The sequence below is a fragment of the Pongo pygmaeus genome, chromosome 4 (genome assembly GCF_028885625.2).
Source record: "Pongo pygmaeus isolate AG05252 chromosome 4, NHGRI_mPonPyg2-v2.0_pri, whole genome shotgun sequence".
NCBI classification, from domain to species: Eukaryota; Metazoa; Chordata; class Mammalia; order Primates; family Hominidae; genus Pongo; species Pongo pygmaeus.
This window is the reverse complement of record NC_072377.2, coordinates 163,940,173-163,962,514: the sequence shown is the minus strand read 5'-3', so window position 1 is coordinate 163,962,514 and position 22,342 is coordinate 163,940,173. Positions and strand designations below refer to the sequence as shown.

The 22,342-nt window shown below is 37.9% G+C and overlaps 1 protein-coding gene across 5 annotated transcripts in view; it reads left to right on the top strand.

The window, feature by feature from the left end:
- The window catches only part of EBF1 (EBF transcription factor 1), a 402,487-nt gene that overhangs the window by 22,891 nt on the left and 357,254 nt on the right, over nucleotides 1-22,342 (top strand). For all 5 annotated transcript variants that reach the window (XM_063665324.1, XM_054489697.2, XM_054489709.2 and 2 more), the window contains exon 6: nucleotides 2,654-2,722. In XM_063665324.1, the coding sequence (XP_063521394.1) occupies nucleotides 2,654-2,722 (69 nt within the window). The remainder of the gene's footprint in view (nucleotides 1-2,653; nucleotides 2,723-22,342) is intronic.

Below are 22,342 nucleotides of genomic sequence, written 5' to 3'. Positions count from 1 at the left end.
AGACAGTAACAAAAAATACACACACATATATGTAAAAATATAATTTGCATTGAGTTAAGTGCCTTAAAAGAAAAAAAAAACAGGAAAAACCTAATTTAGATTAAAGGTGGGGTGTCAGGCCAAACCTCTTTGGGGAAGGAGCTATAGGCTGAGCTCTGAGGGTGAGAAAATGTCGGCTAACTAGGGAAGGGTTAGAGGAGAGGCCCGCCAGGCAAGAGTCGGCCAGGGTCTCGGCCTGAGGTCAGATTGAACAGGGCACAACTGAGAGGGATTGAAATGGGCCAGTGAGGTAGGAGCTTGGCAAGTTGGAGGAAGGGGGCAGGAGGTTGGGAGGTGGTCTGGTATCATGTCATATCATGGATTTGTTCTAAGTGCAGTGGGAAGCCATTAAAAGGTCTTGGGCAGTGAGGTGGCGCAGTAGCACTGACATGTGGAAAAGCTCACTCTGGCTCTTACAGGGGGTCAGAGTGGAGACAGAAAAGTAGGCAGCCACTGCACAGTCCAAGGACTTGGATGGAGATGGTGTAGTGGGGAAGGAGAAAATCAGATAGGCTTGAAAAACAGACCCTTGTGCATGGTTATCAGCAAGCAGGTTGGAGGAGTTCCTGGAGGACATTTCTCCCAGGAAGGTCTGTGGGCAGGTTGCATTGCCTACTTGCTGTTTTGAAAAGGAAAATGAAGGAGAAATAGGTTTTCTCACCCGGCAGTTTTCCTCCATGGGTAAAGGAGACGTAGGCTCTGTCGATGGGCTGTTTTTAGAGACCTGCTGCTTCTGCAGAGCACAGGGCAGATTTGCTTGGACTTGAAGGAGGAAGGGACTGAAGAGGGTAGGTGCAGGGGGTGATAATGATGCTTCATTGTGGCTTAAGTGAGGCCAGTCATGAAGCCAAGTCTTTATACCCTTATTGCCTCAAGCCTGTTCCCTGGCACTTAGAGGTGGATATTGCAATTGCTCCATTTTACAGATGAGGAAACTGAGATCCTGTGAGGTGGATTACCTTGCTCAAGTTGACATAGGTAGCTCTGTCAGATTTCAGAACCAGTGTTCTTAACCACTATACTATTCTGAGAAGCCCATGAAATGTAGGTATAGGGGATGAGAGTTCAGGGATGAAGGAGTTACATTTTTATGTATTTTCTGGCATGCATTTCAACTGCTTGTACTTTCCACTGCTTCAACTACTTGTTACTTTATCTGTCTCTTAGATATCGAGATACTTTGGGTTTTCCATCCCAAAAGTAGCAGTATATAGCAGAACTCAGGCCTGGAGGAAATAGTTCCCTCTGAATCAGAAGGTGAAAGGCTATAACGTAGACAGAGCGGTTTTACCCGAGACTTTGACAAAGGAGATACAGTTCTTACTCTTACTCTCTGAAGATATGAAAGAAAAGCAGAAGACACCTAAGAGTGGAGACTAATTCTCTTCTCAGAGGCATAGTTATGGCAAGAAAAGAGACTTTCCAATTTTGGTGAAGGACTCCCTACCCAGGAGTATATTTCTGGGTCCTGAAGATGAAGTTCAATATTTGGTTCTCTCCAGCAGCCCTCTAAATTTAGGCTGTATGATTCACTAAGTTGTAAGTGTACGCGTATGTGTGTATCTCTCTCCGTGTACACGTGTGTGTGTAAGAGCAAGAAGTGCATATTTGCTTGTGGTGCCTGGTGAAATATAACTTTTGGAGGACTTCCCTCCCCATCTACTTGACTGCTTTTGTAAGTGTGCCCCTGGTGCAGATCTTGTTTTTATTTGCAAACAAGTTTCAGATGGATCGTTTTCTGTTGACCATTGTACTTTTCGAAAACATAAAATGTTCACCCTTTAGAAGGCATCTCAGTTTTTAAAAAACTGGCAGCCACAACTGGCAGGGGAGATTTTAGTAATGGGTACTTTTTGAGCCCATAGGCTGTTCCTTCTCTAACATAAAGAGCATCCTCTCACAGAGCTATGCTAACCTTCACTTCCAATGTCCATAATGCCCCCAGAAAACTTAAGTGGGGGCCAGAGCAGGCTTTTATAGCCAGAGGAATGTGAATCTCCACTTTATTTTATCTTGCCTCTTCGTTGTCTTAATTATTGTGTTTTACATTTATTCTCATGAAAATGGTTCAAAAGCAAACAGTTCTAGCTGTAGGATTTTTGGAAAGGCTGTGGTTGAAGGAAATGCTACCCATAAAGGAGAAAAGAGAAGAAAAAGGAATCCATTTAATACAAAATGACTGGAGGGGGAGAAATCACTCATACCTCATTATTGATGCGTTCCACACAATTAGTGTGATCTTGAGGGAAGAACGTTTGAGCCACCCACAACCTCGAATATTCTCATTGGGTAGATGTAATAACAGTGCACTTCACAGTGAACTCTGCCAGCACTGCGGGCAGTGATGGGGAGACCCCATCTTGGGGCTCTGAGTCTTGGCTCTGGGAGAGCCCCTCTCCCCCACCTCCTTCTTTGAGCAGGGAGAGGTTAAGCCTGGCCATTAACCCATAGGTGACCCAAATAGAATTTTCTGTCCCAGGGATCCGTTGATTGCCAGGTATGGCTTTGTGGTAATTCTAGCATTTGCAACCCAGCAATTTGAGCCTTCTGTCTGCCTAAATGATGATTTTACATTGTAATGGTTGTACTAAATCCTTTTGCTTTTGCTCCATAGCCGCTGTTGTGACAAGAAAAGCTGTGGCAACCGAAATGAGACTCCCTCAGATCCAGTGATAATTGACAGGTAGGGACCACTCTTCTTTCACTGGATTCTTATTCCTCATTATAATGAAACACCTGCCCTTGTGTTGCTCATGGGCAAGGGTTAGGAATGCATGTGGCTGAAATTTGCCTGTTGGTCATGACTTACGCTGTGCTGAGCGATTTTGATTCCTGGGAAAGCCATATGGAATGTTCTTTTAGAGGCCTGTTCCTTGGATTGCTCCGGTTTTTGTCTGATTCATGCTCCTAAAGGAATATATTTTTTCTTTCCTGACTTTCTGTGGCTCAATCCTCATGCTGTGCCAGGAAGCTTCAGAAATAAAATAATAAGAGTTTGTGATTTATGAAATGTGGTTGGGTGCTTATAAATATTTAACTTTTATTTGAAAAATGTTTGAATCATTATCACTTTTAGCTACAGTAGTTCTGTTGGACGTAATCCATCTAAATTTTAAGGTTTTATTTATGCATAAAAGTAGCTTAAAGAGATCTGTGAACCAAGATTTTCTACTGTTTTTTGCCGGGTTTGATTGCAGTATGAGACCATATTGTAAGTTGATTAATTTATCCTGCTTGTCTTAATTATTGTGTTTTTAAACAGATCCATATTGCTAATCTGACATGACCAAGTAAATCACTGTAGAACAATAAATCTGTTTTAGTTGTTCGGTGTAATTTCGAGTCAGTGTGCACACATTATGCAAAGTCGCATTCCAAATATTCATTTTACATTTTAATTATTGAAATTCATTATATGGAAACATGTATGATAAACCATTTGTTACATAGCATTACTCATTGAGAGTTAAATGGCCTGGAAGGTTTATAGATACTGTCAATTGTCAGCTAGGAAAAGAGCTAGCATCTTGTACTAGCTGGAAAAAGAGTCTTGCCAATAAGACTGACCGATCCCTCATTGAGGAAACCAACGGTTGAACACAAGTCCGTTTTTGGGTTTCGGCAATATTGATTTTTGACAACAACAACAAAAGAAAAAAATACCCATCTTTCTTTCTACCTTTTTTGGGCTTGTTTTATCACTTTTCAGTTAACAACAACAACAACAAAAAACAAGATGTTTACTTTGCTTCATCATAATTTATGCCAAAAGATTGATTGTTGATTTTGACTTATGTGAGTCTTCAGGCGTAAACCCAATTGATTGCCAAAAAGCTTTATAAAGGTTACATTTCAATCAGATATTTTAACTAAATATTCCTCACCAGTATTCACTAAAATATATACATTTTTGCTCCATATAAGAGTATTAGTATATTTGATTCAAAGTTAAAATATGAGAAAGTTTGAGATATGGTGATGTGTGTGCTACCTATAGAATTAGGATAACATATTTATCTACAAAAGCAGATATACTGTTCATATAATTGCTTTTTCTGTGATTGAACATAAGTCTCCAAATTAATGAAGTCACAAGTAAATTTAACCTTTATGCTGGTTTGTTTTATTTAAATTTACCTCTCCAAAATATCATTTGTTATTTTAAGCATTTTTCTTCCTCCTCTGTTGAAAAGAAAGTGTACTGATCAAAGGACCAGCCCAAATAGTCCCCAGAACTTTGAAACTATAAGCATTTTGTTCTGCCATGTAGTTCCTTTTGGTTTGGATGATGACAAGAACCTTACCTTGCCACCCTCAATGAAAAGACTTTTTTTTTTTTTTTTCGCTTGTGAATGGGTTAAGCTTTTAAGTTCTTCTTTTGGTTTGAAGCTGTGACTCTGATATAGAAGGCTGATATGACTGTGGTTTGAATAACATTTGATTTTGACCTGTTCCTGTGGGTTGCGATGGCATAAGAAACTTGACTCAGCAGCACTGTAATTAGCCCGGCCCCTGTTTTTGAAACAGGATTGTGTTACCTGGATTGCATTAGTGTGGCTTCTATTGTTGCCGCTTTGCATCTGTCCCAGAAGGGTACTTAAAACCTTTTCTTGGCTGGGGTAGTTCAAACAATTTAGGCAAAATAAGTATGCACTTTATGCTGTTGGTGGCTTTGGAGATATTACTCATGACATTTATCCTTTTCATTTTTTTTCCCTTTTGGTTTGACAAAGTAGAAAACAGTGTTTAGCCAATCTTGGTCTCTTTAGATAGGAGTACTTTAAAAACAGCTGAAACTCAGTGTATGTGCACAAGCCCCACAACATATGTTTATTCGCTGGCTGTTGCCATTGTCTCTGATGAACTATCTTTTCATGCAGTGATGCCAGTTGATATGCAAAACCCCATTTAGCTATTTTTATTTGCATCTGAGTTTTCAGAATTTATTTGTCCTTCAGGTTGCCAAAGGTTTTAAAAGCTCCAGTCCTGTCTGTGCTGATATGTGAAACTTCCATTCTTAACAACGAGAGAAGAGAATAACAACAAGAAAATAACTTATGCAAGAAAGGGCAAAATAGAAAAGATTTTTCAATTCCATAAAATTGCTGCAAAGGGGAAAAAATGATGGCAACCGTGTTTGAATTTCATAGTTTCCAATTTGATTCTATATTACTGATTGCATAATATGTGTGTTACATGCTTAGGGTTTGATTTGCTTTTAGATCTATGGATGCGAATCCCTGAATATTTTGTAAAAATAGGCTATGAGGCCTGCATTCAGTAGCAATAGTAACTGTTTTCAAAAGATGCATACAATATGCAATTACAGAGCTGAGGGTACAGGCAATCCTTGTGTTAGGATTTAGCATAGTTTTAACACGCAGTCAAGTTTTGAGCACCAATAATTTTTAGCTCTCTTTGCTTGTCCTTCGGAATTTGGGAGAACACTGCTATTTTTATCAGTCAAAAGACTTTTAGCAGTGGTTATTCAGGAAAACTATTTATAGGGTAGAGAGAAGAGGCTTTCTGGTCATAGTGCAATTGTGCAGGGCAAGCTATTTCTGTGTTAAATTTTGGCTGTATTATTTGCTGCCACTGACTTTGGGACATCAGCCTGGCGTATTCTACCAAAAAAGTAGAATTAACAAAATCAGCAGTTGCAAACTGTGATTTAGAAAAGGGGCTTCTATTATACTTCATCCTTATGGCATGTACAGACTGAGAAAAATATGACCCCAATTCTTTTTACAATCATGACAATTTGTCAAGTCACTTCAAAAAAGTTTATAGAAAAATTGCTGTAAATGTAGGAAGTGCACATCTGGAGTTGAATGCCAGGTTAAGTTTCTGTGTGGTGCCAAATAGCTTGATTAAGAAACACATAACCCAGCCTGCACTCAGTGATCCAGATATTTGAGCTGCATAGACATGGGAAAAGTCAAATGTGTTATGTTTAATAGCAAATAACCAGGAACTAATAACAGCAGATTTCATTATTTTTGAGGTAAAGGGCTATGTGTGGTAATTATTGTTAAAGTAAAAAGCAAAAAATGACTTCCAGTTATTGGATTAAGGTGGAGATTGATTTAACATATTCACACAGTAACTAATATTTGAATTTAAAAGGTTTGCAATAAACTTCATGTTTAGAAATTGAATAAATAGGAGTTTTATTACCACATTGGATATCCTTGTGTCCTAACCTTTTTCCTTGGAGTTATCTTAGTTCAATAAATAAAACCTCATTAGACTATTCCCATTTCAACGAGTTTATTAAATTTTGCAGGAGTAATTAGCATAAGCTGTGCTAATTTTTCTGGAAGACTAATGAGGGAGGTTCTTAATTAGGTTTACTTTGTAAGAATCAGAAAAGATGATAATGACAAAAGTCACATAGGGTAGTCTGAATTGGGAACCCAGTTTTTCTGCATCTATTAAAAAATCTTTCACTTTCTATATGGAAACTTTTTAATAAATGTTGGAACTGAATATATTAAGTATGCAGACTGTTATTCCATATCTAGTTAGGATGACCATTCATTCTTGATTTGCTTCCCCAAACTCTTTATTTTCCTAAACTATCTTTGAGCAATGACATGGATGAATACAGATGGTCTTATAAAAACATTTCTTTCTCCAAAGTATGCTGGAGGCTTCTTTTCACATAGACTCCTGAAGTTTCTGGCTAGATTTCTGTTGCTTATTTGCAGTGGGGCGGGATAGGGGGCAGCTTAATGTTTGTTTGTTTTTTTCAATTTAGAATTAGTGCGATTGATGAAATAAACCATTAAGTAAGGGTGACAATGTGAGCGTCATTCCTTATGTAATGAATCCTTACCTGTTAACAAGTGAATTTTTTTTTTTTTAGTAGATAGACATACAAAAGGATGAAATTCCATCTCAAATTATGTTCTCCTATTGGTGTGAAGTTAGACCTAGTTTTTTAAGGATATAATATAGCTCCAGTAACCTAAAAGTTTTGGGTTCCTCAAAGCCGATATTTAAAACGTGGATGTTAAAAGCCTGTCAACTTATGTACTTCTAAGAATTTTGAGTTTGTTTTTGTAATCTTAACAGAATTACCATGCCTTTTTCCCCCATTTTTAAGAATTCCTGTATCTATATGTATAGATATGGGATGTAGGCCTTGACACGTGACATAAAAAAATACACAAATTTTGTAAAATGAAAAACCCAGTCTGTTTGGAATTACTTCAGGTCACACTTACCCAAGCGTCTCCTATAAAGGAAAAAAAAATGCCTATATTTCTTTTTTCCAGATTTGTCTAAAGATCTTCCACATCTAGATCACTTCCATTTAGATAACACGAATTGGGTTTGTTTTATGATTATCTGAAATAGAATGTTCAGTAATGAAAATATTAGAATGCCCATTTGCCTGTTGATTTTATATGATGTACATCATATGAACAGAAAAACTTAACCATGTTATGGTTGCTCAGATAAACAAGTTTATTGAAGACTCATTCTTTTTCTATGAGGTGTAAGTTCTGTGGTAAGACTTTTCAGAAAAGTGCAGTGTTGTCTTATCACCAAGCTAATTTTCTTCATTAAATTGACCCCAATGTATTTATATAACATATATGCCCATATGTATAATAGTAGAACAATATAAAAACTTTAGAGTTAGGAGAGATCTATCTATCTAACCATCCATCCATCCATCCATCCATCCATCCATCCATCCATTCATCCACCCACATACTTTTTACCATTGGGTCGGGTGTGGTATGTATTTGCCAAGGATTGTAAAGGCATCTGGGCCATTCAACAATGGCTTTCTTCTGTCTTTTATAATCAGAGGTAAATTCCAATATTTATTTATTTTTTGTCATCCACACAAAGTCCTCAATTAACACGAACATAAATATATAATTTTATTAAAGTTGCAAATGAGGCTTTTAGTTAGTTTTGTGATTTCATTTCAATGCCCTTTCAACTCTTATTATTTTGGTCTTCATCCAGTTTTTAGAAGGACCAACCACAACCGATGCATAATCATTCTGCACTATACACAAATGGCTGTCTGGGGGCATGAAGAACCAGAGGTATAAATGCATTTTCTCAGCGTTCTGATAAACATTTTATACCACCTGATTTGTAACCTTGACTGCTTGGTTAAAATAAAAGGAGCAGGAATTCACTCTCTAAAATTGCCCTAGCAGGATAATTATTGTGTTTTTGGTTGGTTTGAGAGGTTTGCATTTTTTTCAAAAGTGAAAAGCCAGCATTGACGCTGAGCATGAATTTAAGACTGTTTATTAACCCTAGTGTGTTTAAACATTTGTCTTCTCAGTGGGAATTCATATGTGATTATTAGCGATGAGACTTATGTGAATGAGTATCATTCTAAATTTTATCACATATCAGATAATACCATTCTGAATATGAGATGAGCCCCATACATTTATGTGCAGTTTGCTACCATGATAAGAAAATAACTAATACAATAAGCTAATAGCAGTCTATATTACATTTGCTATCAGCTATTCCCAAATACACAACCAGGATACATTAAAATGCATTTCAAATATGCTGACAATGTATCATAATGCAAAGTACTTTTACATGGTATAATACTATTGCAGACACTGTATAATGAACAACAGTGGTTTCCCTGTAAAGGAAATAATGGCAGCAACTTCCAAGAAATGTATTTAACGGAGCTTCAGAGAATCAGTAGTGTGTATGTGTAGCATGGCCCGGGTGTCAGCCCGTGGTGTAGGTTTTTAATCCCATGTCATCGTAACTTTGCTTTTGTAACAGTTCTTGAAAAATACAGAAAAGCAGTATGAAGTCCCCTGTGTGTCCCATTAGCAACTATGCGCAATCATTTTGTAATGAGAATATATGAGTATATTAAACATGCTTTTACTTTCCTAAAAGAAGTTGCTTAGAATGGGGGGAAAAACTCTCTCCAAGTGTAACTCTCCATTGATAAATTCCCCTCATTTCCTCATTTCCCTCTCCTGCCAGCACCCAGTTAACTCTCTAATAAAAATTGACCAGATTTAAAAAACTCCATTTAGTGGTTCCTGCATGAAGAGATGGTATTTTGGTCACTTTAATTTGCATGAGATGTTATCTGAAATCGACCACTAATTCTTCCTTCTCACAGCCCCCCATCCCATTCCTCTCTTTACAAACCATGTAACTACATACTATCCAGGACAATATAAAAGTGACCTCAATACTCCTATTGCAATCAATGAAATATGGTGAACAGTACAGGTTTGTCTTTCATTCCTCCCTGCCTTGAAAGGTGTGGGTAGAGGAAGAAAAATCTCCCTCACAAACTGTTTCTCCAGTTACAAGTCTTTGTCCAGAAGCAAAAGAAGGTTTTAACGTTACAGTACTTATTATAATAGAATTTTAATTGCCCTAATCCTGCTAAAGTGTGAAGCTGAGTGTGTGTGTGTGTGTGTGTGTGTGTGTGTGTGTGTGTGTGTCTGTGCATATATTCCTAATAGGGAGGGGAGTCATGCAAAAAAAAAAAATCTTTGTTACATTTTTCATGGGTGGGGCAGGGGGTGTCACATATGTTAAATGATGCAAACTTAATTAAACTGATTCTGGGGAAGAACAGGCCATTGGCGTTCCATCTATGAAATGAGTACTCCACTTTCAGTGGGAACAGAGTGGTCTTCTGTGTGCTTTGGGAATTTCTGTTTTTGAAAGTGAAGTGCTTGGTTCCAGTTGCAAACATGGCCTAAACCCTACTTGTCATGACTGAACTAGACAAGCTGGCAAATTATATAGCTTGATCCTACACAATAACCTCCAAAATGGCACTCGGTAACTATACCATCCTGCTAACTGTTTGAGGCACAATAGTTTTGTAATATAATATAAAGTAATGGTGTTAGCCAACACATCTTTAATAAGATATTGTTCGTGCCTTTGCCATATGCTACAGAGCAGCCTCTCACTCGGTGGGCCTTTTGATTCCTCTCAATAAGATTATTTCAAATACTCTAATCCTGAATCATTGACATGAATACAAAAGCCTAGTGACATCTAATAGATGCCTCTTAGCTTTGCTTTTCCTCTTGTTCCTTTCCTTTTTCTTCTCTTTTTACCTGACAAAAAGCTCATAGACACTTGGGCTCTGTCTCTCAGTAGCAGCATGGGGGGCTCCTCATGAAATATAAAGGGGGAAAAAGGACTGACAGAGGCCCCATAAGCTACAGAGTGAAGGGCCATAGATTAAAAGTAAATGCCAGTAAATCCTACGCTGTACACTCAGTTGTTCTTTTATTGTTTTCTTTAACACTTTCAGAGCCAGGGCGGGAAAAAAACAGAAAATAGTAATCAAGCTGCCCATGTACATTTTTAATCTGGACACTGTCACTATTATACATATTTTATGGGACTTTGGCAACATTCTCAAATTTTGGTTCATGTAAAGGTTGTGGTGGGTTTATTTTTTTAAATGTCCTTTTAATCAATATCAAGAATCCCTCAAGAACTTTTTTGCTCATTTGCTGCTCAATTAACTTAATATGGATACCATGTGTGGGTAGGAAGAGCCCTTCTGTAGGGTGTGAACACTGGGGCTCAGGACATGACGTCTTCAAGGCTGAAATAACTTTTTTTCTTTTCTTTTTTAATTGATGAATTGAAAATTATCAAAGTAAAATGATAGGATATTTTGTTTCATGACATCAGCTGCTGCTTTTTCATGTGGTGCTGCTCCCCGCCAGTGCCGTGAATTCTCCGCCTGTGCCGGGTGGTGCACGCGACTTAGACTCTGCTGATGCATGCCGAGGAGTCAGGAGCCCAGCTGGGTAACTTTTCTAATGGTCAAAAGGTTGTTCCCTCCTCCACCTTCCTGAAGCAACCATGATTTGACTAAAGCTCTTTATTACTCCACCTGAATATCAGACAGTCATGCTGCTTGCAATTTATTTATTGTTTTCCAGAGGTAAACGAATGAGATTTTCCCCACCTGTTTTTAATGTGCTTCTCATTCATAAGTATCCTGATCTGTTAGTAATATCTGAAAATATCACTTTTAATAGTCTTGGGTGCACTATTGGCTGAAGCCCCCTCACAGGATGGAAAGTTAGTTTGAAGAACTATGGACCTGCATCAGGTTTAGCTACACACCACATACACACACACACACACACACACGCACATACACTACAGAGACCAAAAAAAAAAAAAAAAAAAAAGATGAAAAGAGAGCAGTCTGTTTTTCATTTTTTAAAAAGTTCTTTAGAAAAGAAAGTTGGTTAAGAGTTCACCTGGTTGTCTTTGAAGCCGTTACCAACAGTTGAAAACCCATGTTTCTCTACGCAGTCTTGTTGTTTTCCTAAAGCCAGATTCTAATGTCAGATGTATGGGATATGTCTCAGAATATGGTTTTAAACACTGAGTTGTTCTTCCTGTAGCTGTAGAAATGAGAGTGCCCTGATCTGGCTCATAAAGACCAGCATCTGAATCCTGGTCTATGAGCACCTTAAAACAAAGCAAGCAAAACCCCTGATCACTGTGAGTTTAATAGTAGCTTACATCTAAATGGCACTTCCAGCGTTTTAGAGCACGTCAGGGTATACCATTTCAGAAAATTCTCTTTGCACAAATTGACTCCATTTGACAGATCTGTAAACTGAGGCACACAGCCTAAGGAACTATCCACTTTATTGGTGACAATGCAAGTGATTAGAAACTCCACATCTCCTACCTCCCAGACTGATTTTTTTCCCTTTTCTCAATTGCTCAGCTAAAAACAGTTTTCAGTATTTCATAAAGTCTCTTTTATTTCATTTTTCTTGCTATCCACAGCTCATTTTCATGTATTACTCTAAACCTATTTACCAAGCCAGCTTTCTTAGTTGATGTCACAATTAACTTTCAGGATTTTATATATATATATACACACACATATGTATAAACACATACATATATACACACACATATATATACATATATACATATATGACACTGTTTATTGTACTCATTGCTGGAGCAATGTTTGAGTTCTTATGTCCTCATTTAATTTGATTGTATATTTGCTTGATAAAAACATCAGTAATCCATAGAGAAATCTGGGAGAAGGCACAGTATGATGGCAAAGGCATAGATTTTGGAGTGCATTGGCTAAGGGATCCAGTTCCTCCACAGCTACTTATTAGTAGCTGAGCCTCAGGGGGCTCAGTTTTCTCATCTTCAAAATGGGAAAAGTCACTTCTATTTTGAAGCGTTGTGAGGATTAAAACACCTAGCACTGGGCTTGACACATATCAGGGGCTTAAAATCAGGTAGCTTTTGCAATTTGAGCATCATATATTCCATGTGGATTTTCATTCTTAATGTGATCATTGCCATGGGACTTTCTTTTGAGCACAATTACCTTACTGAAGTTAATTATGGTAGCTAAGTCTCCTTAGATGAAGACTCACTCATTGTTTTGTTTCCACAAATATTTATTAAGCCTCTATTATATGTCATGCACTGTTTTCAGGGTTGGGGGTATAACAGTGAAAAAGACAAACATAGTTCCTGGCTTCATGCAGCTTTCTCAGTGTCTCAGGGTTGATCTCTGCCCCCAGTCCCCGCAAAATAGTTGGAATAGTAATAGCAAGTATAAACAAAGAATATATTGATATATATGTTTTAAAAATAGAAGAATGCCATTTTAGACTGGGATCATAATGTAGAAGAAAAATATCCCCAGGTTAAAGTCGCCTTTTAGCTCATACCCAGAGGTATCGAACTTGGGCAAATTCCACGGCTTTATTGCACTCTTTTGAGGCAGTCTACATGTTGGTTAAGACTGAAGGAAGAGATCTCTAAGACCCTTTCCAACTATGGAATTCTAATTTTAGCTGTCTGTGGTATTGCTGAGCACAGGCAGGTAGATGAGCTCTTTGGAGGGTAGGTTGTAAGCCTAAGAGGGCAGTGACTATGCTCAGCACAGTGCCTCCCTCCTGTGTACTAGATGCTTAGGTTTGTTTTTGTGAAAAGAAAGAATGACAGGAACTAGAAATGCAGTTGTTGAATCTGGTGGTCTCATCTCTCTGTCTAAAGACAGGCTTGTTATAACTACACAATAAAGTGAAATGGCACTGCCATTAAAGAATGATGAGGAACAGAAAATGTAAGATAAAATATTAAATTTGTTACACTTAAAAATGTTAATCTTCACACAATTACCATGCAAATCTCCTCATTGCCTAACTGTTTAATTGATCAAGTAAATCACAGAGCAGACAAGTGAAAATCTCTGCTGTTGACATTCTCACAAAGCATATTTTCAATAATGTATTCTATTAACTATGTGTATTACACATGATAATGGGAATTTTTTATTTTGTAAAAACACATATATGTGGCATCCTTTGCAAACCAGCAGATTTCAGAGAGTTTGGGAAAAGGCTTGATTTTTGCAGGGCAAAAATTCAGCCATCCTCTATTATGTCAAACGTGAAATCAGTGTTAGAAGGACCCCTGTGCAAGCAGCGCCTTTGTTTTATATACTATTAGAAGACTTCAGAATTCACCAGTTTTTCTTTCAGGCAGGTATAGCATTGACATGGTACTCTGGAGATTGAAGGGTTAATGAATTGTCTTTCTCTCCCTCCCCCCTCCCCAATCTTCCTGTCCCCCACCCCCAATCCCATCATGTGCCTGGTTGACTCTGAAAGAAGGGGCTTGAAGTTGCCCACAGGGCATCCCTTTCCCCAGCCTTCTCCAAGGCCACCTGGGCAGACGGGAGCTTGCCTTCTGTCCTTAGGACACAAAATCCAATCAGGCGCCTGGCCTGCCAGTCTCTCTGACCTGCGAGCTGGGAAGAGGGAGGAGAAGCAGAGGCCCTCATATTTGATAGGCTGCATCTTTGTGGCTTTAGGGGGCTCCTGTGTCTACTCGAGGAAGGAAGTCCTCCCTTATTTTAAGATAAGGTGTCATTCATGAGAGCAATGTGCTGAACTGATCAGGTTAATTGAGAGGCCGTGAGTCGTCCTCACTGAGCCCATCTCTTCTTCCTGTTAAAGGCAGATAGCACAGACAGACAGATTACACATATTTTAGTTTTTTCCCAAAAGCTTATGAAATAATGTGGGCAGGCAGGGAACGTAGGTTCAGCTGAATGTCATTCAGGCTATTTGAGCATGGATTCTTATTGTAGAACAATGTAGCATTCAAAAAATAATAAAAGAATAAGCTCTCCTCAAGATTGAAAGATGTCTCTGAGTGTCTGATACACTCTTTTTTTTTTCTTAATATTTTTTTTTTTCTTAATATTATATTAAACTAACCTCAGCATTTCAGATCAACTAGGAAAGAATGTTGAAGAGTCCAGTTAGATTCCTCCGCGGCTATTTTACTTAAGATTGAAACGTAAAAAAAAAAAAAAAAAATCTCATTGTGATGTGTCATCAGTGACAAGTAGCTTCTTGAGCCATGTTTCGATTCTTCGGCTTCCGAGCCGGACACTGGGGGCTGTCGCCCTGACTAATCGCATCTCGGACCTCCCTCTGGAGCAGGAAGAAAACGGAGCTGTTTCAACTGAATTCCATAAAGGGCGGGGGCTCCTCCTCCCTCTTCTCCACTCAAAATGATTTGTCATAGTTTAATTTTAAACACTATCATTGACTATTCTTTCTTTCTACCCCACCTCTTTCCACCTTTTTTTTTTTTTCTTGGAAGTTCCAGGAATGACTTTAATTATCTCCACAATCAAATTCTCGTTGCTGCCTCTGTGAAAGTGTGCAGTCATAGATGGCAGGGATTATTTTCTTTAGCACTTGGGGATAGAGAAACCGGTTGTTTCAAAATGAGAACCAGCTGGTTCCACAGAGCCCTTATTTAATGGGGAGCCACTTTATACACAAAGCCTTTGCTCAGGTCAGTCATTATGGCAAACCCCAAATCAGCAGTGTTTGGTCTATCACCCTGTATTAAATGTCGAGCGAGGAGTGATTTAGCAGATATGATAATAATAATAATAATAATAATAATAATAATAATTAAGAAATACCCAGCACACCCTGCATCTTTAATTTTGCCTCAACTAAACACTCCGGTTTGGAAGGAACATTTCTCAAACTTCTTCTTACAGTGATTACAATCATAGACCTAGTTTACCACTGCTCTCTCATAGATGGCTGAGGGGTGTGTGTGTGTGTGTGTGTGTGTGTGTGTGTGTGTGTGGCTTTAACCCTCTCTAAATCTAGAAAATAAAATTAAGCTCATCTTTCAACATAATCTTTTATCTGACAAGCACAGTAGATAGATGAAAGGTAGATAGCCAAGTTGTGGGTCCCCTTAATAGAACCAATTGGAGGGCAGAGATAACTGCTATTATCAAACATCTTTTATGCCATCCTGTAAAATAAGGATGAGGGTGATATACCATATATATTTTGCTGTCTTTCTAGCTTGTAGAAATTGGTTTGTTGTCATACCCTGTTAATCTCTAACAGCACCAAATTCAATTTGAAATGAGGAGAATTACTTTCACTATTTGACTGTACAAAATACTTTTGAAGCATGCAAAAAGAAAAAAAAAGGATAAAAGACACATAAAACCACAATAGATATTCAGTTATGAGAATAGTTTCTTTTTAGAACCTAGGTTGCATTTTTCTAAGGTGAATAGTTTTGGAGGATGCAATATTTATTCAATCAGGAATTGAAGGATTAAAAAATAGCAACTTTACATAGATTTTTAAAAATCTAGTTTAACCAAATTTTATCTTACAAATATGAGAAATTATTTTGCATTACTAATAAGAATATGTGGTTTTTAAAAATTATGACATGCTTTTTTACATTGATAGCAACACAACAAAATACTTTGAAGAAAGGATAATGATTTGAAAATTGATTCTCACAGGGAGTTTCATCAAGCTGAGCACTGGTATATATGTTTTTAATTATTTTTATTTTTAGGATTTCCATATTGAAATATGGTTTGGGTAAAATCTTATCTAATTATTTTGTTTGTTTACCAACTACTTTGATTATATAATGTCTCTTTAGTTCAAACTGTAATTCTATTTTATATTTTCTTTATTTGTATTTTTAAAAAATTCTGTTGATTTTTTAATATAAAAAACAAATGACTGTTATATTTCTAGTCACTCAAATTTGAAGTGAATTTTACTTCCTGTTTCAAAGGTCAAGGCAGGCTGACCTCAACAGCAGTGTGGAGGTTGCTGAATTATTCATATCATTGACTTTGTGTCAGCTTCCACATTTGTGGAGAGGGATGTTTTATTCATTTATCTCATTTAGGGTTCTTCTCTGCACCTGTTTCTACCATTAAGTACCCTGTAATTTGCATTTGATGCTAATTTAGTTTCATATCAGCCTGGTCCCCCCTTGTTAATTTAATTTTCTAAGACCCTTTTCATTACAGTAGAACTGTTTTCCTCTTTAAAGCGAACATCTATACAAGTAATTGTATAAACTGCCTTTTAAATAATATCTTTTAGAAGATTCCATCGTTTAATTCCTTAATTCCTATAATTAGCCATGGTTTGATTAATGTTTCAAAGGGTTAAATTAAAATGCAGAATTACTCAAATGCATACTTGAATAATTTCTTATATACAGCAGAGTTAGCATTGTGGTGTTCTTCCTGAGAATTCTCAGACAGTATGTCTTAACAGCAGTCATTTTCTTTATTTAGAGTGCTGTTTAGTTTACTAATAGTGATTCTTTCAAAATCACTGTGCACTCAACATTACTTGTGAAATGTTAGTTTTTTTTTTCATCGAATTGTTGACAGACAGTGGCTTAAAAATGTTTCTGCAACAGTGATAATGACATACCCAAAATAATCAGGGCAGAATTAAGTCCAATTCCTTGATCTATCCTGGAAGTTTGGTATAATGAATTTCAGGAAACTCTGTTATATTATATGTCTGTTTCTCTTCTTACCAGCTCTTTTATTTCTGTCTGTTGCTCAGGGTAGATTGCCTGGAAATTTGTCAGCTTTCCAGACATGGTTTTAGCCAGCTTTGGTTTGTATCTACGGACACCCGTTGGGCTACAGTTGCCACCTACATATTGTAGAAATTAGGAGTAAGTTGTTTGAGGAGGCCTGATTGAAATGGTGGCTACATGGCAGAAGTGGCCATGTCCCTGGAATGTCTGTCAAGGATTTGGGGGTTATGAGAACATGCTACTCATATAAACCAGGTCCATAGCTCCTCTGACTGTTTGGAAAAGAATTCTAGCTCAGTCCTTTTCTTGGAACTGTTTGGAGGGTGTTTGACATGAATGGCCTTATGGAATCCGTTGGTAGTGGGAATTCAAAACAAGGGTATGAATTACGAATTCAAGCACTAAGATACGTGGAAATTAAACAGAAGGGAAGTGGCTGCAGCTGAATATTACTAAGAAATTAGCCCAAACTCTACAGATCCTTCTTCCACTAGGTTGGATTAGTTTGATCTGTTGTTCATATTCTCTGGGAAAACCAAATGAGGCAGTTCCTTTGAGTTTCCGGAAGGATCTCAGGTCTATTGAAACTTGAGTTTGAAGGTGGCTTTTCCTTTTCTTTCAGTTATAAATGATTCCTGGGGACTCCCACACACAACTTTGTCATTGTGGAAATGTGAAAGGGTATCTCCAGATTTCCTAGCAGACAGCTTCATTTGTCTGGTTGCAAGGTAGGGCTGGGGGTGGACTGCACACTTCCCCAGGGTCCCCTTCAGCTGAGAACTTCCCTGGACCTATCAGTGACTTTTTCACATCCTACAGCTTATTAAGCTAGGTCTGTGCTTCTGCTGATGGTCCTAAAGCAAAGTGAGAGCTTTCAGGAATGAAATATGGGATCTTTATTCATTAACAAAATATTTACTTACTCATTCTCCCTCCTACGTCCCCCTCCCCCAGGTTTAGATATTCGTTTTAGTTTGGACAAGTCTGTAAGCTCCAATAGAAAAGTCTCCTTGAGGTTTGATTAAATGGCTGGGTTTAAAAACAATAAAGACTATCTGCAGAGCTCGAGAATGCAGGAAAGGTTTTCCCACCTAATTCTGGCTGATGCTTGGAATTCCACTGTCAGAATCTCATCCCTTTAGCTAAGAACCTTCAATGTATACCAAGACATACAAAACTTAGGGAAGGCTAGCACTTTAATTCTATCATTCACATACCTCTTCGAGGGAATGACATAAAGATCTCACATGGGTTCAGCTCTTTTTAGTTTTCATGACAATGCAGTGAGGTAAGCAGGATTTTTTTGTACCATTTCACAAATATGGAGAATGAATAGCTTAAGAACGCTAATACATAGCCTAGCTAGATCCCAAAGGCAGGTTTTCCAAAAAATCTAGATTCCTGAAGGAAGAGACCACGATTCCATTTAAGCTGAATGGACTCTCAGAGATTACAATTCAGCCCCTTCATTTTAAAGATGAGAAAGCTGAGGCCAAGAGAAGCACAGCAACGTTGCCCAAAGATCTAATTAGTCTCAGAGCCAGGATCATAAGCCAAGTCCCTGGCTCTGGTTCCAGTGGCTTTTCTACTACTACTCTGGGCCATCTGGGTCCTGCTCGGCTCTCCATTTCACCTTGTGTGCCATCAGCCTTAGGGAAGGGTACAACGTGTCTTTTCTGGGTTTGGGTCCAAGGAAACCCCTGAGTCCTGTATCTCTAACAAGGCCTAGCATTGTGCACAGAGCACAAGTTAAATTGTTTCTCAGAAATTATAACAGTCCATCGGGCGCAGTGGCTCACGCTTAGTAATCCCAGCACTTTGGGAGGCTGAGGCAGGTGGATCACCTGAGATCAGGAGTTCGAGACCAGCCTGGCCAAAATGGCAAAACCCTGTCTCTACTAAAAATACAAAAATGAGCTTGGTATGATGGCACATGCCTGTAATCCCAGCTACTCAGGAGGCTGAGGCAGGAGAATCACTTGAACCCAGGAGGCGGAGGTTGCAGTGAGCCGAGATGGTGCCATTGCACTTCAGCCTGGGTGACAGAGTGAGACTCTATCTCAAAAAAAAAAAAAAAAAAAAGAAAAGAAAAGAAAGAAATTATAACAGTCACGGGGAGGAGGAAGCTACAGAATATCCCATCATAAAATATTACTTTATTTTTAAAAGCCCACATATTTCATTTATTTGCAATTGTGCTTGTTCATACTATGTCATATAACACTGTGCGACAAATTGCAATTTCTGTTTTTGTTTGCCAGAGGTATTTCATCAATAGTCATCTTTCAGCAGGAATTTTACAAAAGGTCTTTCTATTCCAGATGTCTTATCATGAGCAGTTGTCTCTGACTATTATCTTTCTCTGGAAGGTACTGACATACATAAATATTGATGTTAGCAATTTTCAAAGTAAGTCTTAATAAAATTTTTCTTATATTTAAACCTAAACAAATTGAAAGTACTCTTTCCAAAAATAATAATAAAGGAAGTGAGGCATTGTTACAGAATATAATTCTGAAAAAATTGTAGTGAAAGGGGAAAAAAGTACACTGTATTTCTTCCTACTCAAACCACTTTTGTGTACAGTTTTGCCTAAGCATGAAGAGGTTTGTCACACATTTGGAATTGCCAAGGAAGGGCAGAAGTCATGGCTATGGTGCTGAGAGAAATTATTAGCCCCTGGCATAGTCTCATGCTGAACTGCAGGAGAATAATTCCAGAAGGCAAAGGGGCATTCGCCTGGTAAGCTGGAGGGAGAGGTGGGGAGTTGGCAGCTTCTGTACTGTTTCAGAGTATGGGGCAAAGGAGGAAGTGACAATTATTTCACCTCTGAATTATTTGACTACCTGGTCTGGCTGAAAAGATTGAGCTGATTTGGAAAAATTTAATTTTTTCCATCTCCATTGAAAGATGTGACTGAATGTAGTCAACCAACTAAATCTTTCTTCCCAGTATCAATCCACTAAAATTAATTTTAAAAGGTGGAATTTTGAATTTATGTATACTCTTTTCTTCTCCTTTTCCCTTCCCAAATTGTCATAAATCATTCAACAGGCTGGATTCCTTTCTGCTCCCAAATATTTTGATACCAGAAGCCAGAAAGGATAATCATGCTAAACCTATTAAAAAATGGTTTCATGAAGGGCTAGTGTCTCTTTTAGAAACCATTGTTTACATTCACAGAGGTGGTTAGGACAAGCAGCTGTTGAGTTCATTGACCTCAGACAGGAGAAACAAAGGACCCAGCATGTTAATTTATTCAATACATGTTCATGAAGCATCTACTATATAAAATAAGTTGAACCCCCAATCCCAGATTGGGGACTGCCCCAGAAGCACTTTGTGGTCCTCCCAGGGCACTCACCTATTAAGGGAATTGGATTTGGTGTAGAATCTCTTTTTCTTTTCCAAATCACCACCAAATCCATTGCCATTCATCTTTCTCCTGCCATTCCCAGGGTAAGGTCCCACCTCCAAAAAGAGATTTAAAGTTAACTCATTACTCATCAGATTTAGTGTAGGTTAATTCCCTACTATGCTAATAATTTTCATCTTCAAGGTACTAATTGTTCTAATATGAACCCAAATTTGTGCATATTCTTCTGTTAAGGAGAAAGCATGCTTTGGTTCTGTTAAAGGCTCGACATGTTAAATTGCTCGTTCTGATATGGGACTTCTCATTCATTATGAAATGAGAAAGAACCTCATGTAGAATGCTGAACTGGGACACAGGAGACCTGGTTTTGAGTACTGCCCCTGCCGTTATTTAGATGTGTGAGCCTTTGTATCTGTGTGTCTCTTAACTTCTCTGGACTTCAGCTTTCTCATTTATAAAACGAGAGAAGTAAACACCTAGGATCTTTAAGGTTACCTCTCTCAATGACTTTAATCCTCTCTACCCTTATAAATCTGGTTACCTTTCATATCTGACATTGGACAGTACCTGTTATTAAACATGCACTTAAGTAGCATGTACTATAAGGTAAATAGCAACCTCACAGTCAGAACTGAACAACCAACAATATTCTCAATCAACTTTCAGTTCTTCTTCCTTACCTCATCCAAGGGATCAGCCAGGTAATAAGAAGATAAGGCAGCAGGTACAGCCCATGTCTATTGCTAAAATCTACCTTAAGGCAGGAAGCTAGTGGGTGAGATCTTTAGATGATGCACCTTACAAGGCTAATTGAGTTGTTATATTTAAATTTATTGGTAGCATAACTTGGGCAAGATGGGGAAGGGATCTAGTAAAAAGAAAATTGTAGGCTTGTAAAATGTGAGGCACGTGGACCAACACATTTGTCTCTGTGAGATAGTAACCCCAAAAGGCTGTGGGCAGAGGTTACCTATGCAACATCCTCAAGTTGTCTCTTAATCTGGTTGAAACTTGTCTTCCAGATGAAGCAGCCTGGTGTTGATATACAGAGAGTCTACACTGAGTTGCACATAGTACATGCTCATTAAATAATTGTTCATTTTCTGCATATCCACTTTGTTTCTGTACTTTTAGGGTGGATAATTCCTTTTAAGGCAAATAATGCTGAGTATCTTTGGAATGAAGCTATGAAATTATATGATCTGCTAATATCCTTTGCTTGTGAGTGACAATACAGTATATATTCCTTAAGCTTGAAGAAATTAGAATTTCATAAAATCTTGAAAAGAAATTTTTTCTATGTGCAGAGGAGATGAGAGAGAGACTGAGAAACAGAAAACTTTGTCCAGGATGGGAACCAGATCTCTCTCTCTATTTTTTAAATTTTAAATTATCCAACCATTAAATATAAACATTATAATATTTTGACAGGTTTCCAAAGAAATAAAATTGTGAGTCCCATGGATAATGATTTTTCTGAGAATTCCAGGTACAGAATAGGCCCTTTCAGGATTTCCTGTTTTTTGTTTGCTTTCTTTCACTTCTTATTTTAGGTCCAATAAACCTTTACTTTAAGCAGGATCAAGTGTTAAGACAAACCAACTACAGAGCTAATGTATAGAACATTAATTCTATAGAAATGCCCTATAAAAAGCAAAGAAATAAGACTATTAAAAGAAATCCATATGTCTCTGGAATTTTTATTTAAGTTTATATTAGCAATAATGACCTTGGTTCTAGGGAATTCGGTAACGATTAATGACCAGCAAGGGGTCACTGGCCCCATGGTGCTTTGGGCCAGCAACCCCTTCCAACGGGGACAAGAACTAGCCATTTATCCCAAGGAAGTGCCCTAAGGCGAGGTCCTTATCCTCTTGCCATCTGATTGTAATTTAACCTCAGCTTTTAAAGGGCCCTTAGGAGCAAAGATACAATGGGTTGTGCTTTCAGTATTTTAAAGAGTTTATTTTTGCCATGCAATGCCTAATTGGGTATCATTGAAAAGAG